We start from the raw sequence: 11613 nt of genomic DNA, 5'->3' as shown, positions 1-11613 counted from the left end.
ACAGCTAAGATGCTGAACAGTAGCTCAACCTGGAGCTCGGCTGCCGTGAGTCACCGGCGACGGCGTAGGCTGCAGACCCTGTGGCAGTGGGTTGCCATGGGCTACCATTTGTAGCCAGCAGCCAGCGTGAATGGCCAGCAGCCAGCGTGAGCGGCTGTCCCGAAGCTGGCGACTGATCTGCCTCGCCCGGGAAGAGCACAATGATGGTGCCAACTTGGGCCAGTGAAGCAACATCTTCCATAACTAGACTGAAGAACAAAATGACAGTGACTTGTCTGTTCCCCTTCTCCCAACTCCCCAACACTGTTCCCATCCCCCCAATTCCCCAATAAAAATCTTAAAAAAAAAAAAAGTTCTCAGGAGCTACAAACCTAGGTCTGTTGGTATAGTACGTTAAACAGACGGATGCTAGTGGATTTTCCAAAATTCCCAACATGCAAAACTTCTTTCATCTATACTCCCATAACTCTTTGTACAACCTTTTATTACACTTCTCATATGATTTTACATGTCTGTCTCCCATTCTCTAAGCTCCTACAATGAGGAATGCCGGGTAGACAGCAGCTGCTCATCAACGATTGTTTAAATGAAAGATGACTGGTAAACCTAACTCATGACTTCATCCCAACCAAACAAGCGTTTATCCAAGCTCTGGGTATCACCATTCCTCTAGTTTCAGAAAAAAGCCTACTCTCCTCTAATCAAGCCTGACAAAACTAGCCACATACCAACTACAGTAACACTAGGAAGGCCCACTGTACAGTTAGTTAACCCTTGAACAACATGGAGTTTAGGGGCGCTGATCCCCACACAGTTGAAAATCTGCATATAACTTTACACCCCCAAAACTTAACTACTAATAGCCTACTGTTAACTGAAAGCCTTACCAATGAACATAAACAGTTAATTAACACATATTTTGTGTACTATATGTATTATATACTGTATTCTTACAATACAGTAAGCTAAAAGAAATGTGATTAAGAAAATCATGACAAAATACTTACAGTACGGCGCTTATTTATTGAAAAACTATCCTTGTGTAAGTGGACTTGTGCAGTTCAAACCCATGTTATTCAAGAGTCAACTGTACTTGGTTTAGTTATCAGTGTCTAGTATATTTTTATGCTATTATTGTTAGTGCTACATGTATCATCTAATGGATTTTACAACCCTCTCCAAATGTCTGAAAACTATAAACAAAAAAACGAGCCCAATAAATGTAAATGACTTAGTCTTCCACAGCAACCATTATCATAAATCATGAATGGAAGTATCAGTAGCGGTTCTACTAGTTTTCTGCCTAACAGTTTTGGCAGAAGTGCAAGGAGCATATGTCTGCCCTTGGCTTGGTAACAGAATAAAGGCAGAGCCTTCACAACCAACTATATGCTGAAGTCGCATTTGTTGCCAATTCTTTTCATAGTCGCAATAATTTTCTGGTGTATGTAATACAAATTATTTTCTACATTGGGTGAAACAGAGAAAATCAGTATTAAATCATTTATTAATTTTGGGTTTTGTAACCTCATTTTATAAAATAAAAAATCTTAGCTCAGATGCCGGCCCCAAGCAAGTGGACTACTGAAGATGATGCTTGCACATTTGAGAATTCTTTATGCTTATTTTGAACATTCTAATTTAGATAATACATTATCACAGAAATTTTTCTGGGGGTGTACTGATTTAACTAATCTCTTTGAATGCCAACTAATTAAAAATATTTAGCAATATGTGGCTTCATATGTACAAACATAAGATGTTCTTTTAAAATATCACATTATATATGCTTCAAATTCTAAAGTTATTTGATAGAAAAAAATAAAGACTATCTTAATTTACCCTATCCCTATGCAAGATTGTTGTGGTTTTTAAAAACCTAAATAAATTGGTTACATATGCTTAATTTTAATATAATATGTTTTCAAGGTCACTGATATATTAGTCAGGTTATTTTCAAGTTTTAAAACAAAACTGTACATTTAATACTAGCTTTGCAAGGTACATAAATTATTTGTATTCCCTTAAATTAATAAAATAAAAAAATATATAAATAATTTTTCATGTAAGAAAACTACTGGTTGGGCCGGCCGGCCAAGTGGCGCATTGGTTAAGAACTGGCTTGGGACGCCAGAGGACCCCTGTTCGGATCCCACATGTGAGGGCCAGTGACACTGCCCTCTACAGCTAAGATGCTGAACAACAGCTCAACCTGGAGCTGGGTTGCTGNTTTTACTTATTTTTTCAGTCACTCATCACTTAGCCTGGATTTCATTAGAAGCCGACCTGGGATTCAGCACAGTGGTTTAATGGAAGCTGCAAGAAATACTGGTAGGGAAGTGGAGATGTGACAGAGGGGAGGAAAGGCAGCCCAGGAGTGTCCTCAAGCCTGTTACCACTGCGGGCAAGGAGAGCTCAACCCCACAGGCCGACTCTGGGAGTGGGCGGGAGGTGCTCCAGGGCCTCTCCAGGGCTGTTCAACTGCGGTTCCGTGTCAGTAGGTCTGCGGGGGAGCCTGCGATTCTACAGTTCTGCCAGGCCCAGGTGCTGCCATGCTCCCGGTCGAAGGACCACCATTTCAGGGCTAAGGGTACAGAGTTGTGCCTTAGCGTTATATCCCTAAGGGGCATGGGGGCTGGAGTACTTTTACACTGGCATGCTTGGGTCACTGATTGAGGGCTGCTCTGAGGAGGTGTTATTCCTGGGCACTTCTAGCAGTCCTGCACAGACAAGCAGTGCTTCCTTCCAAGGCTTCAGAGCAGCCTCGGGCAGAGGCAGAAACTGGCCGCTGGAAGTTGGGGGATGCATTGAAGGGGTGTGGGCAACTCGGCATGTGTCCCATTACTGAGCACTAGCAATGCACCAGGCAGTATGATGAGAATAGAGCTGGAAAAAAAAAGGTTAAGAAGCCCTCCACTCTCAACTTATTATTAACCCAAGTAAGTGGGATATAGCATGTTAGGTGGTGGTAAGCGCAAAGAAGAAAAATAATGCCAAAAAGTGGGATAGGAAGTGTCACGGTGGGAGGGAGCACAGTCTGCAGTGTTGGGTTGACACCCTGGAAGGCTGACATTTGAGTAAGGATGTTAAAGGTACAAGAGAGAGCCTGTGGTTATTCTGGGTAGATGGATGAGCAAGGACAAAGGCTCCAGTGGACCCGGCAGGGCCAGAACAGAGGCGGCCAGTGTAGCTGCAGTGAAGTAAGCAAAGGAAAGAGCAGAAAGAATGAGGTCAGAGAGGTTGGGAGTTGGGAGCAAGTCCTGTAGGTCCAATAGGTGACACCAAGGATTTCAGCTTTAACTATGATGGACTCGGAAGGCTTCTGGGAAGTTGAAGAGAGGAGGGATATGACGTGACCTCTAGCTGCAGGGCTAAGAAGACACTGTGTGAAAGCACGGAGAGTGGGAGGGTTTTTGCCAACAGCCAGGAGGAGAGAGGACGAGGGCTTCACCACTGGACCCCGGTGGCTGCAGTGGGGACGCTGAAAAGCGCTAGGATTAGTCATACGTGTTGAAAACAGATCAAATGGGCTTTGGGTTTTGAATATCAACAAGTTAAATGTGGGGTGTAAGGGAAAAAACAGGAGTCAAGGATTACTACAAGGTTTTGGACCTAAGTTAAAAAAAGAGAGAGAGAGCTGTCCATCTCTGAGAAAGGGAAGGTCTGAGAGAAGTTCTGAGAGAAGCAAAATATCCGGAACTGAGCTCAAGCATGTTAAGTTTCAGATGCTTGGGTGACATTTGAGTGAACATGACAAGGCCATGGTAGGACCTACAAATCCAGAGTTCAAGGCAGACACCCATGCAGGAGATGTGAACCTGGGAGTCATCTGCACATAGGGGCTCTGTTTCCTAGGAATATAAATATTGTGTGTTACTGAAAAGAGAAAAAGAGAAGGGGGTTGAGGACTGAGCGTTGGGGCACTGCATTATCTGGAGAAGACAGCAAGACACAGAATTGGCAAAGGAGATGGAAATGAAGTGAGTAGAGAGGACAGAGGAGGCCTTCCTGGGAAGGGCGGTTTCAAAGAGTAAGAATCCATGTGCCAAGTACACTTACCACCCTAGGGACAGGGTGAGAAGGCACAGACAGGGCAGGCTCACTCATGAAGGGGCCCTGGATGACCTGGATGAGCGCAGGTTTTGTGGGGCAAAGGAGGATGAAGGTTTCCTTGAAGGGAATTTAAGAGAGAACAGGACACAGAGACAGCAAGTACAAATGTATCCAAGGGTTTGGTCTGAAGAGTGGGAGAGAAAAGGAGGTAGCGGCTGGATGGGCAGGTAGGGGAAGAAGGACTTTTTCTCTAAGATGGAGGAAATCGCCTAGTGTAGGCCACACTGAATGATTCAGAAGAGAAAGGCAGTCACTGATGATGGGGGAGAGAGAAGGAAGAACTGTGAGAGAAAGTCCTGGAATGAGCAGGCCTTAGCGTAAAGCGTGGGTGGCTCACCCACCCCCAAACAAAATGTTACGCAGAAAGGTTAACAGGAGACATGGTTATTTCACTATGATATGGAATTTAATCCAATTGTAGTCGTCCGTTCCTCAATTGGCTATTATTAAACACAGGTCCGGAGAAAACCATCCTACATTCAATTATGAAAGAGGTCACTTCCCCAGTGAATCCTTTAAAAGACTATTTGGAAGGATCAACCAATTACCTTCATATAATCATTTGTGGCTTGATAAAAATACATTTTAGAAACAACAGGTACTGACCCATTATTTTTAATGGAAAAGATACAGAGCTTCTAATGGTAACAAATAAAAAACCATCAACTATAGTATTTCCAATATATGTTGTGGTAATGTCATTAGCCGAGCCTGTCTTCAAGTACATTTTCAATGGTGTGATAGTATTTATTTACCCTGTGTTATTAGAGAGTGAATAGTCACTAGCCTTCAATTTTCACAACAACTGTAGAAAAAAAAGATTCCATTTTCTACCCAGTCTGGAATTGAAATTGACTTAGCATCTCAGAACTGTCAAAAATTTCTTTTGCGAAAAGGTTTGCTTTACAGGGGACTATAAAGTAGGTGTCATCCTTGACACTTGCATTCTATATTCANAGAAGGTGTGGAGAAAGGAATGGGGAAAATGAGGTATAAAAACAGGCAAGGCGTCAGAGCATGTTGTAGAGGACCGTGTGGCCATCTTGAGAAAAAAGAGAGCAGGAGGTAAGCTAGCCTTTTATCATCACCATCAGCTTTCCAGGTCCAGTATAGACAGGTCTGAGAGTCAGTCATGGGGGAGGAGATGTGGCAGTTGGTAATTTTTAAATCAACAATAAAATTCCTGAGTTCTTAAAAATGATTTTGGGAAGAAAAAGGACTAGATACAGAAAACTACAGAAATCAAATAGGATAGGAACAAAAATGAAGTCAAGTTCAAAAGATACTAATTGCCACATTTCCCAGCTAGCACCAGGGATCTGTAAAGTATTTCTTTACAGCACACAATAGCAATGCCTTCTCACATGAAAAACGTAATAGTAACCCTGGCTCCCACACAGATTTGGGGGCAGCAGAACACACCGGAAGAAGGTTTTTTTTTTTTCAGCAGAGGGGGTAGGAACATGGCCTCAGAGGTGGACCAGTCTTCTGAATCAACAAGTGCATTCAGTGGGGCTTCACCACTCGACCACTGTGTGAGCTTGGTAATGAGCTTACCTCTCCGAACCTTTGTGCTTACTTTCTTCATCCATAAAATGGGGCTAACAGAGCACCTAGCTTAGGGTTATTTATATATAAGGATTAAGTGGGTTACTGAAAAATAACCTTCTTAGCAGGCTGCCCAGGAGCCCTCAGATCCAGTGAATGCTAAACACTAAGTGTGCTACGTGAGGAACGCTCTCCTCCTAGGGAAGTCAAAGCGACAGCAGATGACCCAACAGGATCAGAAACGTGGACTAAGAAGCGATAATGGCCCACCTTATAAATCAGCTGGGAGAGCAGAAATAGAGAAACCTTAATGCAGAAAGCAGGGGTATTTTGCAGTTAGTTTGTGCCAGTTTCGTTCATTTCAAAGTCTCTATTTCTTTGTACGGACCGAGAATGTAAAATTAGTCCTTTGTTTTCTGTTTGTAAGAGCGGGAATCATTACATAATCAAAGAGAGAGAGAAATTATGTTTTCAATAGAGAAGAAATGCTAGTTATGCTGTAAATATTATAGATGTGATGGGTAAAGAAACTGAGGAGGTGAGGTTGTCCCCACCCCCAGTCTAGCCACACATAGGTATCAGGGGTAGACTGGGCCCCAGGTGCTCAGCAGTGTCCTCAGGGCTGGTGGGAAGAATGTGAAAGCTCCCGAGCACCACCTGGCGGCGAGGCAGTCTGTACACTGCCCTGGGGGTGGCCTTCAGAGGGACGAGGGGTTCTACCAGCCCATTCCCTAGGCAGCAGCTGCTCACAGAGCCTGGGAAGAGGAAAGCCAAGGTGCTGACGTCCTTTAAGGACAGAATCTTACACCGTTGCCTGGAGCCTGACATGTGGAGGCGTAGGAAGACACGAATAGGGCAATTTTAACAGGTATTCCTTACCTGAATCTATGATCCCTCAACTATGCAACTCCCAGCCTAAAGGTTGGGGATTGCCCAAAATGGATTTAGAAATCATCTCTTTTGCAAATCTGCTGTAACAAAAAATAATTAAACCATTTATGGTGACTAAGAGCAAAGAACATGGTAGTTTCAACAACAAACTGAAGAATGTGATATAAATCTATGGAACATGACAAGGNCAACGTCCTCCACAACTAGACTGAAGAACAAAAAAAAAGACAGCAACTTGTCTGTTCCCCTTCCCCCAATTTCATAGCGCTGTTCCCATCCCCCAATTACCCAATAAAAATCTTTAAAAAAAAAAAAAAGAAAACTACTGGTAATACATTAGCAGTAAACAGCTTGATCTATTGTGTTCATACAGTAAATTACAATGTAAGAACTAATCACAAACCTACATTTAGATAAATTACTATTTTAAGTGATATGTAAATTTTACATTTTCTCTTTAATTTTGCTAATCTTTACAGATTATTTGCTTTCCTTTTCCAGATAGCCTACACAAAGAACGATGATTATCTTCTTCCAAACAAATAGAAATTTATATTTTTGCCTAACATTTATGCCTATTTTAACCTACTCTCAGCACTGAACTATCAGCTGCTTTCCCATGTGATTACCTTTACAGACAGGTTCTCTCAAGTTTCTTTTTTTAAAAGAAAGTATAACATGAAGCTGCTTATTTCTCTGTAATGTAGCAGTCATTCTGCAATTATGGCATACCTAATTACCATGTTTTTAACACATGCAAATGTAACTCAATTAAAATTCTAATCCATGTTACAAATTAAGCTACTCAATTCTGCAAGGTATCACGTTAGGATTAGGTCACCAAGAAGTTTGGAAAAAATTGGGCACTTATATGTTAATGATTATGGAGAAAATGACTTTAGGTTTCAATTGAAACTCAAAATTCTGTAGCTTATGCCATAAATAAATACTTCTATCTAGTCATCACAAACATGTTATTGTCAAAAGTTGACTTTAAGTCACATGGTCATCAGTCTTTTTCTCCCCCCCCCCCATTGAGAAGTAATGCTACTATTGATCTCTGCTGGTTGCTTATCCAAAATCCATTTCTCCCTTTCTTCTTCCTAATGGAACTCAGATTGGGTTCAGAAATGCAATCTAGCTCCAAGAGGTAAATTCATTATTATATTTACACCAACCTATAGGTGCCTACTCTGTTGATATATTAGTTCAAAGTTATTAGACCCAGAATGGCCCCATCAGCAGAAATGGACATATTCCATGCTTGGGAAGATGGTTCACTTCCTCCTATTGGATATGAACAAGAAAGTAAAATGCCTGAGCCCTAAAATTACCTTCTGGATGAGCTTAACTGTGGACAGTGCAGCTGAAGGGGCAGAAAGATGTTGGGTCTTTGATAACAACTCTAGGCTGTGGAATCAATAACCCCCTGAAACTACCCAACTCTAGAACTCAGTTATGTAAGACGGTGTATTTCCTAATTGTTTGAGCTGGTCTGAATTGGATTTTCTATTAAATGCAGCTGAAAACATCCTAATCAGTACTTGTATAAATCAAACTTTAGAGCAGCTGTGGAATATGTACAGTACTATTTATCACAAGTATAAGATTTAGCAATTAATGTCATTCAAGGCAACTCCGACAGTTTTACTAGAATTAAAGGATTTGTACAGACGTGTTACTAGAATTAAATGAATTGTCCAACAGGTACAGAGGAATACAAAAGAAAAATGATAATATTACTTCTTATTCACCAATAAAAAGTACTCGCCTCTGTGGGCACAGCCCAAAGATGTGTCATTAAATATTTATTGAATGAATGTCAGAATGGTTGAACAAATAGCCAACCATATGAAAAAACCATCCTTAATTGCTTCTTGTTTATAAAGAATTACCCTTGGTATTAGAAATACCTAATGATAGAAACAAATATCCTTGAGTAACTTATAACTTACTTTGGAAGACAAAGGATTAAACATAATAATTGCATACCAGCTCAGTCTTCAGAATGTATCTTCTTAAAACAATACAAAATGAGTAAGTTGAAATAGACATTGGTAATGGAAAATTTACTAGATTTAGCAAAGCCATGGACCACTACCAATTTCTATTGATTAATGTTAAGTAAAATGCAAGGTAATAAAAATAAGTGAGGACTGGACTCCCAGGTATTGCAAAGTTCTGTGTAGAATTTGAGAACTTTGGGGAAATAAATATTATTTTTGTTTCTAATTTTAATTGAATATTTTGACTTTGGAAAAGGAAGAAACATGTAGGAAATGAACAGCTAGTGATACAGATGGTGTCGAATAACAGGATCTGCTTTTCTGGACTCTGACTTTTAACATTAGAACGATGAGCTCTTGGCAATGGAAAAATTTAGCTTTTTTGGAACACTTAAAATAGAGAAACGACACATACAAAGCTGGCATGAAACATGGAGAACTAAGAAGCTTTTATACTAAATGTGGGGTGGGAATAATAACTTATTGATGAAGAACCAAGACTATGACCAGAAAGGAGAAAAAGATGTGAAAGAATCAGGTGACATCTATCAGTGGTATTATAGAAGAAGTTTCAGCAACTGGAGGAAAGTTCAAAAGATTCCTAAGACACTCTATTATAAAAGTACATTTACTTCACTAAAAACAAACAAACAAACTTTCAGTTTATGTTGGGGTAAGGAGTAGGAGGACAAAAATAAGATCATTCTTCCAAAGAATTTAACACTTATTACCAAAAAACCATTCTTCACTTCTACTCTGCATTCTAAACTTCTCTTTAATGGTCCCTCCAAATGAAACAGGTAAAATACTCATGAAGATACTGGTAGAATGTCACCTCCATTATCCCACTCTTCCCAAGAGAATGCTGCGGAACAAGTACAATGAGAGTCAGACCCTCAATTTTCTGGACCCTTGCAGATTTGCTTTTGGTGTCCAATTGATTTTTATATTCAAATAATGGTCAGCAGTGGCTACTGTTTTTAGTTCATGAGGACAATGTATATTGAAGTCGAAGGCTTTCCTTTCAACAGACCAAACGGACTGGTTATGTAAATCAAAATGATAGCACTCATAACCCTACTGTTGAAATTGCCACTAAAATTTTATTTTAATCAATGAGTGAGCTTGGTGTCAAGTGTATATTTTAACAATATACAAAATATTATTGATAGTGTCAAGGAAAGATGTTCCAGGCCTCTGCTGTGACTCTTTTAGGTGGAAAAACCAAACCAAAATAAATAACAACAAAAACATGCAAATGTGATAAAATAGTGAATGGCTAGCAATGCACTATTTTGCTATTCATTGATAATTCAAAATAACTGGCCCCCAAAAGCCCATGTTCCTAACTCCCATTCTACACAATCCATATTGGGGCACAAACAAAAATTCCTGACGTTAAAAAAAAAAATACTTTATACCAAGAAGTCTCAGGCACATTGTATGTAATCAATTAGGGCTTTAGGCAGCCAAGGGAAGACCAGATGGCTCAGAAAAATATTTCATGAAGAAGGAAGAAGACAGTCTCATGTACACATGCAAGAGTGGGGGGCGTTCAGGGGGCAGTAGGAAGACAGACCTCACCAAGAACGCACGGTCGGGGTGAGGAAGCTTGGGCGACCGTGAGAATGAGAACACGATCATGGAGCTTCCGCAGCAACTCTAGCGACGGTAAGACCAGTTAGAAGGTCCTAACAATACCCTCAGATATTAAATAATGAGGATTGGGCTAGATGGACTAGAAGGAGGAAAATTAGATTTCAGGGGGGAGAGGGGGGATTACGAAAGCTTGGTAATGGCGTGATTACACAGTGAGCTGAGGATTCTAAGTTTCTGAGCCTGGAAGTGCTAATGAGAAAACTCCCATCATCATCCGTCTTTGTGTGTGAGAGGCTAAGCGTGTAAATGCACTTTCTTCCTGTCCTCTGGCATTGCCAAGCATCATTACTCACCTGGATTATTGCATTACTATCACGTAACTGATTTTCTTACCACCAACACTGCTATTTACATCCCATCCTTGATAACCCATCCTGTATCCCAGAGCCCCCAACAATCATATTATTTTACTTGAAATTCCTCAAATGCTCTTTAAGGTCCTTAGTGTAAAATACAAATAATTTAAACTAGGCTGTCAGTGATCTGTTCTCTGCTTAGGTCTCATTCCTCACTACACTTTCACCAGCATTCTACACATCAACCTAACGGAAGTATGGCAGTCCAGAAACGGTCCACATCCCATGTGTTTCCTATGTTCCCTATGCACGCCACTGAAGACCACTCAGGTGATGGCACCCATCTCAGTCAGCACCTCTTCCTGGAAGCCTTCGCCCCCTACCTCCCTCCCCACTCTGATTCCACACAGGCTGGGTGGGGACCTTAACTACGCTGCTTCTTAGTGTCAGGTTAGCCACTGGGTTGAACCACCCCCTGACCTCTCAGGAACTTACAGCCCCAATATCAGGTTTTAGGTGCTACGCGTTAATACATGCCTAAATAATTTAAAGTAGTTTTAGTGTAATAAGCTTTTTCATTTGGAAGTTTAATGTTCTAGAAAAGTCACAGGACTGGGAATCACAAGGTATGCATTCTATGATTCAGTTCATAAGTATGATCTTGGTCAACTATTTAAATGCTTTTTCTTAAGAAAATGGTTAAAATGGGGCATTTATAATTCAAATACTTCATATGTGACTGGTCATTGTACTCTGGGCTTCACTTTTCATGTACCAAAAGGGATGTACGGAGTAGCTCCAGCTACCTTACATGCTCTCACACACTGCATTCAGAAACTTCCTAAATTCATCAAAGCTCCTTTTTTTTTTAAACTGCAGGTGATAGTTAAGTATACAAATTGGTATAAAAGGATAGGATAAGGTACACATATTCCCAGCATTTCAGAAAAAAAAATATTTTTATAGATCAATAGCCAAGTATTCATCAAAATAGTAACCAAATAGGGAATCTTTTACAAAGTTCTTTGATGTTGAAACCCATGTTCTGAATTCTTTCACACATGTACTGTAATCTAAGGGTTCCACATAAGATAAATTTA

At 40.5% G+C, this 11613-nt stretch overlaps 1 protein-coding gene across 1 annotated transcript in view; it reads right to left on the bottom strand.

Moving 5' to 3' along the window:
- PARD3 (par-3 family cell polarity regulator) overlaps positions 1-11613 on the bottom strand; it is a 611228-nt gene that overhangs the window by 204397 nt on the left and 395218 nt on the right. The window contains exon 20 of the mRNA XM_019652604.1: positions 7887-7918. Coding sequence (XP_019508149.1) covers positions 7887-7918 — 32 coding nt within the window. The remainder of the gene's footprint in view (positions 1-7886; positions 7919-11613) is intronic.

The sequence above is a fragment of the Hipposideros armiger genome, unplaced genomic scaffold (assembly GCF_001890085.2).
Source record: "Hipposideros armiger isolate ML-2016 unplaced genomic scaffold, ASM189008v1 scaffold_183, whole genome shotgun sequence".
Taxonomy (NCBI): Eukaryota; Metazoa; Chordata; class Mammalia; order Chiroptera; family Hipposideridae; genus Hipposideros; species Hipposideros armiger.
Note: the sequence above shows the minus strand (reverse complement) of the source record. Positions and strands in the feature narration are given on the sequence as shown.